At 42.1% G+C, this 19,906-nt stretch overlaps 1 protein-coding gene across 1 annotated transcript; it reads left to right on the top strand.

The window, feature by feature from the left end:
• The first annotated feature begins 467 nt into the window (after positions 1-467).
• Positions 468-19,452, top strand: galk1 (galactokinase 1). The gene is made up of 8 exons (XM_034193867.1): positions 468-758; positions 2,674-2,863; positions 2,969-3,088; positions 4,855-4,990; positions 5,109-5,290; positions 8,259-8,409; positions 9,889-10,051; positions 18,955-19,452. The coding sequence occupies exons 1-8, from the start codon at positions 594-596 to the stop codon at positions 19,027-19,029; spliced, it is 1,182 nt and encodes a 393-aa protein (XP_034049758.1). The 5' UTR covers positions 468-593; the 3' UTR covers positions 19,030-19,452.
• Positions 19,453-19,906: the final 454 nt, after the last annotated feature.

Here is a 19,906-nt window from a genome sequence, read left to right as displayed (position 1 = left end):
TTTGATGGTGCATATTACAACCCCAAACTAATTTTAAAGTTCACCCTAACCAGTACTAGTGGACCCTAGGACTAGTGGGAAGTTCCCGTTACAATGGGGTGAAAACGAGAGCCTTATTTTGATTGGGCCAATGGACTAGTGGTAATAATTGCCATATTTCTTCCTTACAGCACTGACTGGATGGACCATCGGATTCTTGTACTTTTGTCTGATTACAGGGTTCCGTATCACTCTTAGTTCATCCTCCATCTCTTCCTTCTCTTTGTCATCATTGTAACAAATTTATGTTTGTCAACTGGGCTTGTGCCCAATTTGTGCCCGATCTATCTATCTATCTATCTATCTATCGATCTATCTATCTGTGTGACGTCACTGTCAAAGACTTCTTCCCGGTTTGCTCAGTGTGTTCCCGCCTCCTTGAGGCGGGAACCAGACAAAGAAGAAGCTCAACGTCTGTGTTTTCTCTGTGCAGACTTTCATCCTTTCATTTTCCGCCCGGATCGCAGGTCTGGTTCAAACAGTAACAGGACTTTTCCTCTCTCGACTCTTTGAAGACGTTCGGTCAGCAGACACGTGATCAGTCCGTTAGCTCGATGGCTAATCCGGTTCCCGGTGTCCCGGAACTCGTCGCAGATGCTCGCCGGGTGTTCGAGCAGCTCTCCGGCGGAGAGGCGCCTCAGGCGGCGGTCTGCGCTCCAGGAAGAGTCAACCTGATCGGCGAACACACCGACTACAACCAGGGATTCGTTCTGCCGGTGGTAAGAACATTCAGACTGGATGAGCAGGAGAGACTGAAATCAAACTGCACTCAAATAGTAATAAAAAAATAACCATCCACAAAGTTGCTCCACTTTTGTTAAAAATGCAAATTATTGCTTGATAAAGGAATAGTTTGCACCATCCAGAGAACACTGACCTTGTTTGACCTGTATTTTGGAGATCAAGGAGTCAGAACTATTCCATTTATTCATCCTGTTAGCTCAACCAATAATTTGCATCACTTTTTAACAAAATTGGAGAAACTTTAACATTTGACCCCTGTGCAGATTTTGTCACCATGTTTGCTGTTTTTACCCCATAACTCCAAAACATTCAGTCATAGATAGTCCAAACTCTACTTTGAGCATTTTCAAAGTTGTCCTCTGTATAATTACTCTTCGTTGATGTCTACCTGGCTACAGTTACCTCCCCGGGATGACCACCATACATTTTGTGCCAGTTATGGCGTGCTGAGGCTGGATCTCCTTCAGTCCCCTTAAGTGATACTAATTAAGTTAAAACTGGCTCATGGACTATTAACCTTCAGTTTTGTTTGAGTTCCTTAGTAGAGATTTGTAGAGTTTATTTCCTCAGTAGAGATTTGTAGAGTTTTTTTTTTTATAATAAGGAATAATTAAATTTTGGTGTGAAGGCAGGGCATTTACAATATTATATATATATATATTAAAGAGGGAAGTCTGGCTATGCCTCCACCAAGAATTATCATAGCTCATCTTGCATCATTAAGGTAATCTTGTTTCTATTCCAGACATCCAACTAAGCTTCAGTGAAAGTCCTGCCCATTTTTTAGTTTTTTGTTACTAAGTGCCCCTTGAATGTTCCTCTGTGGGTGAAAATTGCTGGGTCGGGCATGCTAACAGAATAAGAGAGAAAAGAAGACAAAATAACTGAAACAAATAAGAACACAAAATCTATGTTCTAAAATAGATCAATGATGAAATTCCAAAACTGCCTTGCAGACTTTAAAGTGCCTGAACTGGTTCTGCTTGCCTGAGGTGATGACCTCAAATTTGATCACCTGAAGCGCCCCCAAGTGGTCGAGAGACGCAATAGGTCTCTCTCTCTTTCTGTATATATATATATATATATATATAAACCTAATGGTATACACTAGAAAAATGCTAGCTTTGCATACTCATGACAAACTGGACACAGGATGACCATGTCATGATTAGGTCTAAATGATGGAGACGAGGTAGGATTAGGTAGGATTAGGATTAGGTTTTACTTCTTTCTACCCCCCCCATACACACACACACACACTTTTTATGTGGTGGGTGTGTGTGTGTGTGTGCACAGATGTATTCGAATGCTTATATTATCTGTATAATTAGTTAATTTGCATTTTTGTTGCAGTCATATACATATATGTGATGTGGTGTTTGTATTATTACTGAGGAATAGGTGTATTTGTGTTGATTTTGATATTTTGGTCACTTTTGGTGAAACGTTTGAAATAAAGTATTCATCCATCCATCCATTCATTTTCTTCCGCTTTATCCGGAGTCGGGTCGCGGGGGCAGCAGCCGCCCAGACCTCCCGATCCACACACATCTCCCCCAGCTACTCCGGGGAACCCCAAGGCGTTCCCAAGCCAGCCGAGAGATGTAGTCCCTCCAGCGTGTCCTGGGTCTTCCCCGGGGCCTCCTCCCAATGGGACATACCCGGAAAACCTCTCCAGCGAGGCGTCCATGGGGCATCCGGAAAAGATGCCCGAGCCACCTCAACTGACTCCTTTCGATGTGGAGTAGCAGCGGCTCGACTCCAGTGCTGCAAGACCTGGGTTAAAAAAACAGCAAATATTTGTTTGCGCAAATGTGCTCTTAATAATGTTGACCCACCGGTAATACCAGAGAGTGTGTAGGATTTCTTCACTGAGTGTGTGTGTTCCAGGCTTTGCCTCTGGTGACTGTGGTGGTTGGGAGTCAAACCTCTGGCCAGGACGTCACCATGGTGACCGTGGCGAAGGATGCCGATGCACCAAAAAGGGTGGATTTTAGTTTATCCGGTGACGGATCACCTCTGTCTCCAGGGTCACCCAGCTGGGCGAACTATGTGAAGGGCGTCATTCAGCATTACAGAGGTACACAGGTGGATTTTGTATCTGTGGGGATAAAATTGTTAGCTGGTGTTCTGGCTGTAAGACCTCAGAAAAATAACATAAATTTCTGTGTCTTGTTTTATTCAGCGCCTCCTGTCCCAGGGTTTCGAGCTGTGATTGCCAGCAGCGTCCCTTTGGGAGGAGGTCTGTCAAGCTCGGCCTCCCTGGAGGTGGCTTTCTACACCTTCCTGCAGCAGCTTAAACCAGGTCGGACTGATAACCGTGAATGCTGCTCTCTCATACACACTAAACTGGCTCAAAGAATGTGCTGTCTATGTGTGGAGATACTAGGTCACACTGCGGCTGCAGCTAATTATGATTATGATAAATTAGCTTTAAAAATGTCTTGTAGTGAAAATGTATGTCAGATTTAACATTTTAAAGCAGGGGTCCCCAACCACTGGGCCACGGACCAGTGCCGGTCCGCACAGAAAGAATAAATACTTTTTCTAAAAAGTATTTTTATTTTATTGATATTACTCTGCAAGGTATTTTATTTTGGAAAAATGATCACTTCCAGCTGTGTCTGTAGCCCACATTTGGCACAGTCAGTTTTTCTCGCAAGCCCACATGATAACCGTACCAACAAATTAGTAAAAAACAAACATCGCTGGATAGCTTCTTTGAACAAGGGGAAAGACTCAATAATGAGACAGCAGAAGACTCCAAGACTGGCAACAAAAAGAAAGCCAAATTTAAAAGAATAGAAAAGATACCAAGAGTCCTACTTAAGTTACAGGTTCACTGCATCAGGTGATTCACACGCTCCAAACCCGCTCTGCATAATATGTGGGGACTGGCTCCTCAACGACGCATGAAACCTTCAAAACTGCTTAGCCACATACAGACCAAGCACCCTGCATTAAAACACACTGCATTAATAGACACTTTTAATGCTGACAGATTGACAGCTGTCAAGCATTGTTGGGACCCCATCACCCCTTGGTCATATTAGTTCCAAGAGATGGAGGGAAAGTGTCCAGCTGCCATTCATTTTCAATCAGTGTGGGCATTTTACAGGGACAAGAGACAAGTAGTCGCTAGGCTGGGAGGTAGGAGGGACTAAAATAGATGAGAAGTCTATTTTATAAAAATGCTAAGCTATGGGATGCAGAGATAGACAATCAGATTGAAGCCAGCGTGACATATGTAGGTGGGTTGTTAGTTATATTTATAGTTTTATATATAATAACGTTTTTGCTTAAGTTATAAAATGTGAAGTCTCAGTGAGGAATCACAGCAGTTTTTAATGTATGTATTGTATCATAATTCTTCACTCCCTAATATCTGCATCGGCTCCCCTAAAAATCCATATTGGTCGGGCTCTAGTTTAAATATTATGTATAATTACCTGCAACAATGAATTGATGTGCTGTCATAAGCTTAGAATGAGAACTACATGGGAGTGGGCCCCCCTTATGAAGGCCATCAGGCTGATACAGTAGCCCAAAAGGGACATTTGCCTTTTGCATTTTGTGCCACGGTTGGAATACCGAATAAAAAATAATAATAATCACTGGTTGCTCTTGCAGGCTAACTAGTTTCAGAACCCTAATTTTTGTGAACTGTTGTTTATCACAAGAAAATACAAAGGAGCATGAATTCCCGTCTCCATAGAAACGAAAACGTGAAGGAAAACAAAATTGTGACAGATGACTGTATAATGTGATCTGCATCCTTACCACTAGATGGCCCTAAATCCAAAAACATACAATCAGGGTAAAGTCAAGCATTTGTTAAAGTAATTTATGTATTTTAAGCAACAGTCATAGTTATGCAAAAGACAGATTATGTCTAATTTAGCCAGATTACTGCCTGTTTGAGAATAATTTTACCCTGTGGAAAAGATATAGTTTTGAAAATAGTCTGTTGTTGACCTCTGACTGTTTAAAACCCAGAATGTCTGTAAATTTTCCAGATTAATCCACCTGGATTGTTTTTTTGTATTGCATTTATTTTCCTCTGCACAACAGATGATGACGACAAAGTGGCGAAAGCAGTTGCGTGTCAGCAGGCGGAGCACACTCATGCCGGTGTACCGTGTGGAATTATGGATCAGTTTGTATCTGTTCTAGGCAGGGAGGCTCATGCCTTGCTCATTGACTGCAGGTACTCCAAAGTCTTCAGTAAATCACTGCCATTGGTATACATTTTATTGTTTCATGCAGTTTGTGCTTTATAAGTAAGACTGTATATCCGTCGTGTCCATCTTTGCGGTTTCACGCAGGTCCCTGCAGGCCACGCCCATTCCACTGGCAGATGCAAATGTGGTCATTCTCATCACTAACTCCAACGTCAGACACTCTCTGACAGGCAGTGAATACCCCATGAGACGCAGACAGTGTGAGGAGGCGGCCACCATTTTGGGAAAACCATCCCTCAGAGATGCGACCATGAAGGAGCTGGAAGGTGCAACTCAGCATCCTGTCCGGATCCACTTCAGCCCAGCTAACTGATGCACATTTAATAGTTTTAAGTATTTTATCAAACACGAAGGTGCTTTATGTTTTTCAAACACACACATTTGCTGCTTTTCTTTGCTTAATGTAACTTTAAATGTATCTTAATTGACATGACACACATTAATGTAACAGCCAAAGACTATTTTCTATGTACAGATTTAGTAGATCAATGTCATCCTGTGCAGAGAATGAAGTGACACTTCCTCTGTGCTCAGAGCTTTTCTATCCCATTTGCACTCTTGGCTTGACCACATGTGCACATTTAGTGCATGTGAGTCCCGCCCTGCGAAACGCTGGCCTTCCCCCACATTCATAAAGAGGCAGCAGAACTCACTGCCGCTGGTCGAAGGCCCAATGGGGAATTGTGTCATAGCAATTTCTGCCTGTCTGTCCATCCCCCAAAGGGTATAAGTGTCATGAAATCAACCCCTCTCACACTTTTCGGAGGAATTTCATGAACCTTGGTCCAAGTCCTTATTGTAAGTTGTGAATACGCATATTATCATATCGTTCAAGTTGGGCTGATTTCACCAGAGTTATGGGCCTTGATTAACAAATCTAGACTCCATCAGTTCCATGAGTGGGTGCCTGCATTCTAAAATAAAACTCCTCTCACACTTTTAGATGGCTTTCATGTAACATGGTACAAATCATTGTTATAGGTTGATAATATGCATATTGTAATATTGTACAAGATTGATACATTTTGGCAGAGTTATGGCCCTTGATTAACAAATCTAGACTCCGCCAGTTCCGTGAGTGGGTGCCTGCATTCTAAAATCAGCTCCTCTCACACTTTTAGATGGATTGCACGTAACAAGGTATAAATCATTGTTATAGGTTGATAATATGCATATTGTAATATTGTACAAGATTGACACATTTTGGCAGAGTTATGGCCCTTGATTAACAAATCTAGACTCCGCCAGTTCCATGAGTGGGTGCCTGCATTCTAAAATCAACTCCTCTCACACTTTGAGATGGAATTTCATGTAAAATGGTACAAATCATTGTTATAGGTTGATAATATGCATATTGTAATATTGTACAAGATTGACACATTTTGGCAGAGTTATGGCACTTGATTAACAAATCTAGACTCCGTCAGTTCCATGAGTGGGTGCCTGCATTCTAAAATCAACTCCTCTCACACTTTGAGATGGAATTTCATGTAACATGGTACAAATCATTGTTATAGGTTGATAATATGCATATTGTAATATTGTACAAGATTGACACATTTTGGCAGAGTTATGGCACTTGATTAACAAATCTAGACTCTGTCAGTTCCATGAGTGGGTGCCTGCATTCTAAAATCAACTCCTCTCACACTTTGAGATGGAATTTCATGTAAAATGGTACAAATCATTGTTATAGGTTGATAATATGCATATTGTAATATTGTACAAGATTGACACATTTTGGCAGAGTTATGGCACTTGATTAACAAATCTAGACTCCGTCAGTTCCATGAGTGGGTGCCTGCATTCTAAAATAAACTCCTCTCACACTTTTAGATGGAATTTCATGTAACATGGTACAAATCATTGTTATAGGTTGATAATATGCATATTGTAATATTGTACAAGATTGACACATTTTGGCAGAGTTATGGCCCTTGATTAACAAATCTAGACTCCGCCAGTTCCATGAGTGGGTGCCTGCATTCTAAAATCAACTCCTCTCACACTTTTAGATGGAATTTCATGTAACGTGATATAAATCCTTGTTATAGGTTGATAATATGCATATTGTAATATTGTACAAGATTGACACATTTTGGCAGAGTTATGGCCCTTGATTAACAAATCTAGACTCCGCCAGTTCCATGAGTGGGTGCCTGCATTCTAAAATCAGCTCCTCTCACAGTTTTAGATGGATTTCATGTAACATGGTACAAATCATTGTTATGGGTTGATAATATGCATATTGTAATAATGTACAAGATTGACACATTTTGGCAGAGTTATGGCCCTTGATTAACAAATCTAGACTCCGCCAGTTCCATGAGTGGGTGCCTGCATTCTAAAATCAACTCCTCTCACACTTTGAGATGGAATTTCATGTAACATGGTACAAATCATTGTTATAGGTTGATAATATGCATATTGTAATATTGTACAAGATTGACACATTTTGGCAGAGTTATGGCACTTGATTAACAAATCTAGACTCTGTCAGTTCCATGAGTGGGTGCCTGCATTCTAAAATCAACTCCTCTCACACTTTTAGATGGAATTTCATGTAACAGGTACAAATCATTGTTATAGGTTGATAATATGCATATTGTAATATTCTACAAGATTGACACATTTTGGCAGAGTTATGGCCCTTGATTAACAAATCTAGACTCCGCCAGTTCCATGAGTTGGTGCCTGCATTCTAAAATCAACTCCTCTCACAGTTTTAGATGGATTTCATGTAACATGGTACAAATCATTGTTATGGGTTGATAATATGCATATTGTAATATTCTACAAGATTGACACATTTTGGCAGAGTTATGGCCCTTAATTAACAAAACCTAGACACCTGCCAATTTAATGAGTTGGTGCCTGGATTCTGAAATCACCTCACCTATTTAGGACAAATTTTGTGAAATTTGGTACAAGTACTTGAAATGTTATCAGAATGTAGCAAACAATTGTACCAAAGCAGCTTTTGCCAGCCGGGGATGTCATGCTCTCAGAGCACTCTTGTTTTATAAGTTGGCGGACAGCAGCTACTTTGTAGAAATACATCCAGAAATCTCACAGAGAGGCTAAAAATTCCTCTGGGCCGAGAATCCACATACATCTGGCTTTTCCCATATCGAGAAATTGGGATGTCCTGATCCAAGTCATACAGAGTCAGGTTAAAGAGTCCAACTACTTCTGAGTAACAAAATTCAAATTGAACTTTCTGTCACATTTCAGAAATGAGAGACCAGCTGGATGACGTGACTTATCGCCGAGCCTGTCATGTGATTCAAGAGATCAAAAGAACTGTCCAAGGTGCTGAAGCCCTGAAGAGAGGCGCCTATAAAGAGTTTGGCAAGCTGATGGTGGAGAGTCACAACTCCCTGAGGTACAAAAATGCTTTGGCTGAAACCCTCATAATATGACAGTTTCCACTAATATGCAGATTTATTAAAAAGCTCATAATCACATTTCAAAAATATACTCATAGATTTAAAATAAAAATGCTGCTACTCTTTGAGGGATCTTTATTAATTGAGTTCTTCAAAATGTGAAAATGTTTATAACAGAGATGCCCTAATTCTTTGAAGTGCCACAAATAAATAAATGTGGATACCATGTGAATTGCATGACATTTAGGGCTGCAGCTCTCGATTATTTTAGTAATCGAGTATTCTGTTGATTAGTCTGGTGATTAATCGGATGAAAAGTACTTTGCGTTTTTAAATAACATCAACAGTCCAGGGTGCTCCCTAAGCAATGGCACAATGCTGCTGTGCCACCACACAGATTGTCAAATTCAGTGTATCCCTTTCTGTTTTCCTGGGTAATTATTTTTTCACATCTTTACAAGTTTTGGATCTTTCTCGGTGTCAGGAGCTCATCACTTCCCTGACACCAGACCGTAAGCGGAGGCGCCAGGTTGTCGGTGTAATCCTCAGTCAGTCAGGCTACACGTGAACGTGAGCACAGCCTGTGAAAAACTGAGCTCTGGAGTGCAGCTTTTCCACAAAAGCCACACTGATAAATCCGCTCTGCATCCTGTCGATGAAAACTTCACTTAAAGTGCACGGAGAGCAGAGCGCAGCCAGCGGACCAAACCATTTGCTTTATAAAAACAGACAAAACACTGCTTTGTTTTAAAGGCGCAGTAAGTCTATTTCAGATGATCAGCGTGGACCCGCTTTCTCTTAAATTTTTTTTTTCTTGGGACGTTACAGCACCACACACAGGCCTGGCATATGTAGTACAACATTAAGACAGAATTTGCCTCAAACACTTTTTCTAATTGAATTATTTGAGTTACTCGATTAATCATTTCAGCCCTAATGACAATACAAAGGGAGAACGGGCTGAATGTGACCTGTGGACCACAACATCCTGGAGTAAGAATCAAATTTTGTGTTTTTAAAAAAATCTGAGGGCAGGTCAGCTTTAAATGGTAAATGGTCTGCATTTATATAGCGATTTTCCATCTGCATCAGATGGTCAAAGCGGTTTACAATAATGCCTCACATTCACCCCAATGTGAGGGTACTGCCATACAAGGCGCTCATTACCATCACCTCCCCTCAACAGCTTTGTTTTTAACCATCTGCAGCACTTGTACCAGTGAGAAAAAGTGTCCACTCTGTCCTGCAGCTGATCTCTTGTTCTTGAACACGGGTTTGCGAAAATCTGTCACCGCTTGCAGATTTGAGTTAAATCTGTGGTTTTCTCACCTCCAACTGCAACAGGGGACAAGGCCAGAAAAATATCACACTTTTGTTCTTGCAATTTTTACTCTTTTGTGTCTCAGCATTACATCTTGTGATTGAATATGGTGTTTATGTGATGACCATATGAGTGTCGTTGTTGTTTCTGTCAGAGATCTGTATGAGGTGAGCTGCAGGGAGCTGGAAGAGCTCGTGACTGCAGCCTTGGAGGTGGACGGGGTGTTTGGCAGCCGGATGACGGGCGGCGGGTTCGGCGGATGTACCGTGACACTGCTGCAGGCCCACGCCATTGACAAAACCATACTCCATATCCAGGTTAAGATCACATGCACATCTACATGGATTATACTTTCCTGTTGTGAAAGTGTAGGAACACTGACCCACAACAGGGGGCGCAAATGAACGGACAATGGAGAAAGTCAAATAACAAAGCTTTACTGTTGTGAATACGCACAACAAACACAACAGATTACAATTGTGGTTATAACCAATTCCAATGGTGTCGTGTGGGCAGGCTCGACGATAGGAGACGCCTGTCCGAGTCGAACCGGAACCACCTGATTTCCTCTGCCACCGAACCCCGGGAATACTGGAGCCGCCAAGTCCCGAACTCCCAGGTGGCCACTGCCTCCGCTCGTCGGATCCGGTACTGCTGGCGAGGAACAGAAACAGTCAGATGTGGGTGCGGCTGCACAAAGCAACACGTAGGGTGGAAACACCACCTCCACCTCTAATCAACAACAACACTGTAGTGCAGGAATGCGAGTACTTATCCCAAAATACAGTCTCCTGCTGTTCTTCTCTCTTTCTGTGCAAAGGCAAAAGTATTCAATAGTCAGAAGACAATTCGTTGGGCTGGATACGTTACCTCCTTGGTAGAGCGATATCTCGGCAATGAGGTGGAGATCCCGTCCAGCTGATATACCCCTCTGCTGATGGATGTCAGCTGTCTCGGTTGATAGGTGACAGCTGTCACCTTGGCTGCTCCTGTGAGGCGGCAGCGCCCTCTGGTGCCTGGAGCCCGCACTCCAGGCAGGGCGCCCTCTGGTGGTGGTGGGCCAGCAGTACCTCCTCTTCAGCGGCCCACACAACACTTTCCCTCATTTTGGCTGTTAGAAGTGAGGGATTAATAAAAGAAGCCACTAAACACATGAAGGAAGGCTAATGATTACGATGACAAAATGTCATTTTACTAAACTCTCTGTACTGACTGCAGCCATTGATTATCTGCAACCCCAAATCACAAAAAGCTGGGGTGAAATGGAAAATGCAAATAGCAAAAAACACAGTGTTCCTTAAATTTACTTCCCTCATTCATCTCCTTCCAGCACAGTCACTCAGTGTTTGAGATCTAGACAGATTCACCGTACAGTACCATACTGTTTGTATTTCTTAATGATTGATGTATGTAAATGAATTCCAAGACATATTCAGTGACTTGGAAGTGTTGATGTGTTCATGGCCCGACATGTCTCAAGAAAACTGGCTGTAAAAGTGATGATTTAGACTTCAGACAACTTTATTGATCCCAAAAAAGGGCAATTACATTTACTTGTTTACCATAATAATGGCACACATCAAAATTAAAGACAACACATATACATTTGACATTTTTTATGTGCACTGAACTTGAAGTAGTCCATCTTCCGAATTGAGGCAAAGTGGGTGAAGGCCGCAGCAGGAGGGGCCCGCGCTGCCCAGCCTGGGGGTTGAAGGCTGCAGCAGTAAAAAACCGCGCTGCCTTCGAGGTGGCAAGGAGGAAGCCAGGGTGGGGGGAGTGGAGAGACACGGGGGGTAATAGGGGTGGAGGGAAATTTCTGTTAAATTTCTGTCAATTTCTGTCTGTGTGTGTGTAAAGTCTGACAGTTTCTGTCCGTGTGTGTGTGTGTGTGTGTGTGTGTGTGTGTGTGTGTAAAGTCTGATGTTGCTAGGCAACGGCAGGCTGGGGGGGGGGGGGATAGATGAGAAGTGGGGGGCCGAATTCCTTCACCAAGGCTGTAGATCCTTCTGGGGGAAGAGCAGGGAATTTGGCCTTCAGGAGCCGATAAAGCTGTCATGTTGATGTTTGGCGGAGAGATACGGAATTCTATTTACTGCACCCCTGACCGTCGAGAATCCAAATTTATGAAGAATATTCTCTGGTCCTCAGCAGTACAATTCCTTTGCAATGCAGTGATTTGCTCCGAGATTGAATCCATTTTGCATTTGAGTTCAAGAGTTCACGCAGTCTGAGATTACACAGCATTGCCCAACTCATTAATTATGACAGACTGATGAGGGGACAAAATTCTGGAAGCAGCCGTCTTGCTAGTATTCCTGTGGGTCAGGGCAGCGCACAAACCAATCAGCACCAAACCTCCCACCATAAAAGCGAATACGAATGAATCCTCAACATCTTCCACAGAGAGTGGAGCCACATGTCACACTCCATTCTCTCAGCCGTCGAGAGCAAAGCCTGCTGGGTAGGTTCCATCAGGGCACGCAGGGTCCCCAAACCCTGATCTCCTTGTTGAAAACAAATGGTGTCAATGGCGTTGAGAGACCAGCTCATCAATTCCATAGTTAATCCAAATCATAATTTGAAGAATTCAGAGTCTGGTGAAGCTGGGACTTTGAAGGTCGGAGCAGAGATAGAGAGCAGAAAGTAGGAGAGGAGAGGGGGAGGAATGCGACCGTCCTTGCCGGAGTCCAAGCTATAATTGTTTCCAAATTGTTTGGACTCTAAAGCCCCTTTCACATCGGGCCTGCTTCGAGTTGCGTATGCTGCGTATCTAATAGCGCAGGAATGTCTGCGTCATTTGCGCACAGCAGGGGGGGAGAAGCTTGAGGAGGTGAGAGCGCAGAGGATCTGCAGCCAGACTGTAATGAGCAGGTGTGCACTCTGATTTAGGATAGAATAGAATAGAAACTTTATTGTCATTGCACATATATACATACAATGAAACTTGTCCTCTGCATTTAACCCATCCTCATTACAGTTAGACACAGTGGGCAGCCACAATCTGGCACTCGGGGACCAACTCCAGATGTAGATGCTACCTTGGTCAGGGGCACAGGAGGAGCAGACCCTAAATAAGTATGTTTTTGATTGTGGGAGGAAACCAGAGTGCCCAGAGGAAACCCACGCAGACACAGGGAGAACATGCAACTCTACACAGAAAGGCCCAAGAATTGATCCCATGACCTTCTTGCTGTGAGGCACCACTGCTAACCACTAATCCACCGTGCCGCCCTCTCTTCCAGTTTATATTTCTTCTTGTGCAGTGCTGCAGGTGTGTGCTCTGATTTCTCTTCTAGTTTATATTTCTTCCTGTGACTGCAGAGCTGCAGCCGGCGTTCGCGCTGAGGAACTGCAGCCAGGCTGTAATGAGCATTTTTTGTTTGTTTGTTTAATTGTTAACATGTGCTCTTCGAGTGGTATAGTTTTACTTCATTGTGTACACGTTATAAGAAGTTCAAAAACAGTCCTATGTGATTTATAGCTCGGCAACAATGGAGCACAGCAGGAATCGTAAATTGGCGTCAGGTAGCGTTATATTGTGTGGGTGTGGCATCCAGTCACGTTAAGTACCGTTAAGTTGCCTCAACTTGCGAGAAAACTGCTTCCTTTCTGCATCCTGTGCTGGACGCAGACAAAATTAAACGTTTAATTTTTTGCAACCATTTCGTGTCACCCTTTGCGTCCCTCATGGTATTGTGGCATTGGGCTGCATCAACTTGGCGTCGTCGTGACGCTGCATAATGCAGCTCGAAGCAGGCCCGGTGTGAAAGGGGCTTAAGATGTTGGATAGGCACCACAGTGCACTTTAAACAACCATAAGATTAAATTTGCATGTTTGCACCCATTACGTAAAACCTGCCTTAGTGCATTGTTGACTTGCAGCTGCTCCTGTTTGTTCAGGGTCACCACAGCAGATACAGCACAGATCCACATTCGGATTTGGCACAAGTTTTATGCCCTTCTTGATGCGCCTCCAGTTTTACCCGGAGAAACCTGGTTTTCCGTGTATGTCAGGAATTGGATCAGAGCATCACTGGATTTTATTTTTCACATGATGCAATGTTCATAGCAAACCTTCACTTGGTGCTCGTTGTGGAAATTCTGGCACTCGGTCTGTTTCAAGGACATAAAACTGAGATCTTTAAAAACCATCTAGTGGATTTCCTTTGTCTTTGGCATCTATTGATGTTGGTATCTATTGCTGACATGGTGTTCACCATAAAATAATCAAAAAGTGGATACTGTTAGTGCGCCATAAATTAGTTTAGTTAGTGTTGGTTAGCCATAAATTGTTCAAACTTTGTACAGGAATTTTGAAGGGGGTATTTACTGCCCCCTACTGGTTGTATGAATCTTGTTTGGGTCTTTGTTATTTGAGGCACTCTGAAAATATTAATTCTCAAATGATCATGCTATTTGAGTGACTAATATGAGCAAGTGGGGTTATTTATTGCCCCACTGACTTTATATTGCAATACATCTATATAAATGATTGTTTTAGGGTTCTTCATATTTATTTCACTTTCTTATATATTTGTCCATCATCCTTTTCGTCTTCACTCTGGGCATCAAGAATCAGTCTCGATGCTTGTGCAGCTGTAAATCTTGCTGTTCTCAGTCTGTTGGCCATGCGTCCCTGCAAGACAGTAAAATATAATGATTAGAGTTGGCAAATTACAATACCATCTGAAACTATAATATAAAAAATCTCATAGATCTTCCCGAGGTCATAAGTGGCCCCTCACAAGTTTGGATACTTGCCACATGGATCGGCTAATCCTTGCAAAATTCTATGAACAAATGCAGGACAAATAGATTATGGTAGAAAACATTTTTTTCTGATTAAAATTAGAAAAATGGTGCACAAAAATATACGCCCGGGGTCATAAATGACCCCACTTGGTCACTTGAGGGTTAATAAAGTTTGTTTCCTCTTATTAATTTCAGTCCTTAAACAAAAAAAAAAAAAAATCAGCTTTTTAATGTGTTATCCTAGTTGTTCAGTGCCAATAAGATAATCTGCTTTTCTTTGTTAAAATGATAAGATATACAGATGTTATTAACACAGTCGTATATCTGCTGAAATGTGATATTGAATGTTGCAGGAGAGTTCTGCAATTTGATTAGGAAGTTTTTACATTTTGTATTTGTGTGATTTTTTTTTTCCCAGAAGTCTTTCTCAAATGAACTGTGAACACTGTTTGTTTGTTCTCAGGGAATAGGAAGCTTTCCTCCGTGTGTCACTTTAAGATGGGTGGGGGGGTATTTCAGACAAATGGCCCGGTCCTCTGTGTCTTGCTGAGATGGCTCCGCTGTGAGCTCAGGGGGGTAAGAGCTGTGGATAAAAGGCGTAAAAGTGTCCCGTTATTAGCATGCCGGTCTGGTCGCACTCATGCAGCAGGCCCAACGTTGGCTGATTACCACCAACACCAGTCACAGTTCTGCAGGAGAAAAGTCAGCAAGGACGTAGATTTCATTCAGAAAATCTGAGAATTTGACAGCGTCTGTTTAAACAGTGAGGACAAAAGAACTGATGCCTTTTGTAGTTTGGAAAATCTGATTTGAAATCGTCAGCTTTGCAAGCGGACTTGGCAGATTTCCTCACATCTTTCCTAACTTGGCTGACTGGCTGTGACCCATTCTTGAGGAAACAGAAATACTTGAACTACATCACTTCAGTCCTCCTCGACATTCCTGACCAGTGCAGAAGGATCCTTATCCTTACAACGACTTTAAAAAAAAGGATTTGTAGGATCATAAGAAAACGGTTTTGCCTCTAACATGTTGAACCTCAACTCGCCAAATGGCAACAGGAACGCAGATTCTCTTCAGGATCCAGTGTCGCTGAATGTCGGTGGAGAAATCTACACCACAACTCTGGACACTCTGACGCGCTGCCGTGAGTCGATGTTAGGTGCCATGTTCACCGGACAAATCCCTGTGCTTAGAGATAATGGTGGGAATGTTTTCATCGACCGTGATGGCAAAGTGTTCAGGTATATCCTCAATTACCTGCGTTCAAGTGCCCTGGATTTGCCTGATGGCTTTTCTGAGATTGCGCTGCTGAGGAGAGAGGCTGATTTCTTCCAGATTCGCTCTCTGCTGGAGGAAATTCATCTTTATGAAGCGTCAGTACCGCTTAGTCTCAGAGGGGGGCCGCTTGGAGCAATGATCTTGGTGAATGTTGACTCCAAGGTAGGTGTTAAAGGTCAGGCAGGATGTCCAGCATCTTAGCGGGTCAATTGTTATCTTTGGCTGCGACTAGGAAGTATTTTTAGAATAAAATATTCTACCAACCATTTCATGATTACCGTATTTACCAATTGAGTTTATTATTATTATTCATTTATTTATTTATTTATTGCTAGTTTAGGAGGTCCTGCGACTTGTATACCAAAAAATCACATTCAGTAATAATAATTTTATTTAGGGCTTTCCCAGAAATTAAAACACTCAACAAAATTAAGTCCAATAATAAAGAAATAAATGCCAATAATTAAAGTACATATGAAAATCCCAAATTAAAGAGCTGATTAAAAAATGGACACACATTTTTATCACAGTGTTTCCAACTCTGTGGGCCAGCAATCCATGCCATCTGACTATTTTTTTTTCCAAGTAACATCAAATATGTTGTCTATCACACATTTATTTGTCTATTTTGACTTATTTTTTAAAATTTAACAATCCTTATGTTACACACCCCAAGCTAAGGGTTTCCTGTACAACTCCATGTTGCTGTGTGCTGTATTCGTGTCCATCTGAGAATTTCTTTTGTCCAAACTGCAGCAAATAACATCCAGTTTTTGTCCAACAATGTTTGTCTAATACCCGTTTATTTGTCGATCTTGATTATTTTTGGAATTTAAAAGTCTGTATGTTAAGTAACAGCAAATGCTGTGGTGTGCGCATGTGCTGCATGGAGTTGCTGTCTCTTGTTAAACTCACCTCCAGGGAAACACTGAGTTCCACATACAAAAAAGGTGTGACATAAACTCCAGTATGACTGATACTGTATATTTTTTTCCCTTGTCACAATGCATTTTTTTTTGACAGGTCCAACTTATACTTTAGAAATTATGGTAATCAAATAATTTCTGCAGCATAGCTCATTAAGATAGTGCCCTTGTGGTGGGTTTTCTTTTAATTTGTTTTCTGTCTATATTTATTTACGGCACAAGTATTCAACCATTTCGTAAAATCTCATCTGTTTACTAGACTTTTGATGACGACAAGATTCAGAACATAAACTGAATTGAATCACGGATCCAACATGAACGTATCTGTCCGTTGGTTCCCAGTGAACAGTTGCAGCCGTTGGTAGAATATTTTAAGTGTTTGTTTACATGTTAGACATGGAAAGCCAGTTTTGTTTGTGTACACTTTGGAGGATCTGTGGTCAGCATAAATCTACCCTGTCCTTCCAGGTCCGTCTTCTCCACTTTAACTTACGCCACGGGCCAGAGAACTATGAACTCCGCACATGTACTGTGCGAACCTTCACTGTTGACCTCTTTTGTACCTGGGGAGCTTTCCTGGCTTTGCTTTGTGAGCGGTTCTCCTACAGAACATCCCAGGGTCTTGCCAAACCCCATCCATGCAACTCCAGGCAAAACTGGTTGAAACTGGAGTGGGTACCAAGACCTAATGAGCTGCCGCAGGATCAATATGACAAGCATCACTACAGAGAACTAACGGTCTCTGACGTCACACACAGAAGCCCGCATGACGTCACAGACATGCAGGGCTTTCTCGAAGAACTGCTGAAGGTTTCTCTGGCTGAAGGATTCAAGGTGGATTTGGTGAATCCCGATCCAGCGGAAATTCTCAGCTGTAGCTCGCTGCGCCTCATCAAGTGCTGAAGTCTTGGAGAAGCAGACGAGTGGATGTTTGTTTGTAGTCAGAATTGAGTGGATTGTGTGTGTGTGTGTGTGTGTGTGTGCGTGAGAGAGAGAGAGAGTGAGAGAGATAAAATGCCTGAATTAACAAACGTATTTGACAAATCTATATTTAAAAAAAAAAAGTCTGATTATATCCCTTTGACGATGTCAGACCAGAATTATTTTCCATCATTCTTCACACCATGTGTGAAGGTTAATTGAAATCCACCAGATGGTTGAGGAAGATGGACAGGGTGATTCCTAAAGACCCCCACACCAGGAAACTTAATGGGAAATACAAATTGCATTTAAAACAAAATTCCAAGAATAGCCCAAAATGTGCCTTCTGGAATCTTTGTCCAGTTGAGCTTGTTTGATTTTGGGTTTGTTTTTGGTGGTCTTTAATATGCTACATATTTGTTGGTGGGGTCTGACCTGAGAACTTTGTCAGTTTTGGGTGGTCTGGTCACCTCCAAAATGTCCGTTGGTTTGGTTGAAGTGTGAAGCCCTGTTGCTCTCAGGTTGTCTCTGTCAAATACAGACCAATGGTTGAGGGATACAGACATCAAACATGAGACCAGCTCACGTCTTTAGTGTACAACACTGCCAGTTCTGGGATTACCTTCCAGGATCTTGCAGGTCTTGCCTATTTTGTTCAGTTGAAAAATTGTGTCTGGTGGTGGTGGTGGTGGTCTGGGCCAACTGATGTCCTTGGTTCCACTCAGGGAATATGGAGATCAGTGCTTCTACCACCACCGTGTCCTTGCTCAAGGACACTGATGCACAGAAGGACATAGCCAAGGATTGACCTACTAACCATTTGCTTTAGTGGTCATTGTGTTGTCCAGCTGAACCACAGTGCTCTTGTGTTACCGGAAGGTTCTGTTGTTTTAGCAGATTGTTCGTCTGACATCACTGGGAGAAAAAAGGACTTGGTCTTCATGTCTAAAAGTGGTTTTGCAGACCCCCTGGCCGCCGCCATCGCCAAAAAAATAGATCAACAAGGTTGTTTTGTCGCTGTACAACCAAACATCCTCAGTGGAGGAACTAACCCGCTGAGGAAGTGGGGCGAGTGGCTTCAGAGGGTAATTTTAACTTGGAGGAAGTAGTAGCAAAGGAAGAGGAAAACTTTGCTGTCGGATGAAGAGGAAATGTGGGCGGGGGTAGGAAACAAAGCTGTGCTGTCTGTGTCGACTCCTTCAAGCTGTGAAGAATTAAGCTCCGCCTACAACCTGGTTAGAAAATCCTCACACACACATGGACGTTCTTCCAACAGAAACAGTATTTTGAAACGTACCTTCTGATTGTCTGTCTGCATGTCTTGTTTTTCTCCGCAGGAGCGATACAGTGGGACGCCAACGTTCTACGTCACCACGCCTTCCGAGGGCGCCCGAGCTCTCAGGTTATCCTGATGTCTGACTCGTCTGCTCCAACCTGCACATTTCTTCCTCAGGGCAGCTGCTTAGCACCACCAATAATAATCATAAAAACAATAATAATAATGATGGCAAAAGTTTACACATTAAATAATCCAAAAAATGCTTTTACTGCACAATAAAACACTTTAAACTGCAGCATTTTAAAATACTACATTTTAATTTTAAAATATTTGTGTTCATCCTGAAGTCTGATTTTCAACATTGTAGATTCATCGATTTGTTTCACGGCTGCATTTTTATTCTTCTGAATCTGTTATAACTACACTGTAAACTCTTGATTTCAAGGTAGATTTTAATCGTTTTCAGTTTTCATGTTTGATTGTTTTGACCAGAAGTGCCAAAATAATGTGTTCTGATGTTGCTTTAAAGTCTTACGTGCTTGAAGAAGAAGAAGAAGAAGAATACTAAGAATAATAAAAAGCATAAGAAAATGAACTTGTGTTGATTTCTGTTTTGTCAAAGTGAAATATTAAAAGATAGAAATGTGCAGGTGTAATCCAATGAACCATGTCGGTTTTCACACGGAGGGTCATGAAATACAGCTGGTTTTCCTCATCAGTATTAAACATTTTTGATTTTTTTAATGACACTTTATTTCTAATTAAATAATCAAGCTATCACGGAGCAGGTGGACACCAACACGTACACTCACCAGCCACTTTATTAGGCACACCTTGCTAGTACCGCAGTTGCAGACTGAACGGTCCCCCCTAAAAATCGATCCGCCCTGCCTTCACTGCGCATGCGTCTTTTCTGAGTGTCAGCCGTGTTTCACTGATTATCACCTCGATTCTGCTTCAAACTGCACTCCATTCATCATCTAGCTTAGTGACAGATATCTGAAGGTTTT

The sequence above is a fragment of the Thalassophryne amazonica genome, chromosome 18 (genome assembly GCF_902500255.1).
Source record: "Thalassophryne amazonica chromosome 18, fThaAma1.1, whole genome shotgun sequence".
In the NCBI taxonomy this organism is placed as follows: domain Eukaryota; kingdom Metazoa; phylum Chordata; class Actinopteri; order Batrachoidiformes; family Batrachoididae; genus Thalassophryne; species Thalassophryne amazonica.
Note: the sequence above shows the minus strand (reverse complement) of the source record. Positions and strands in the feature narration are given on the sequence as shown.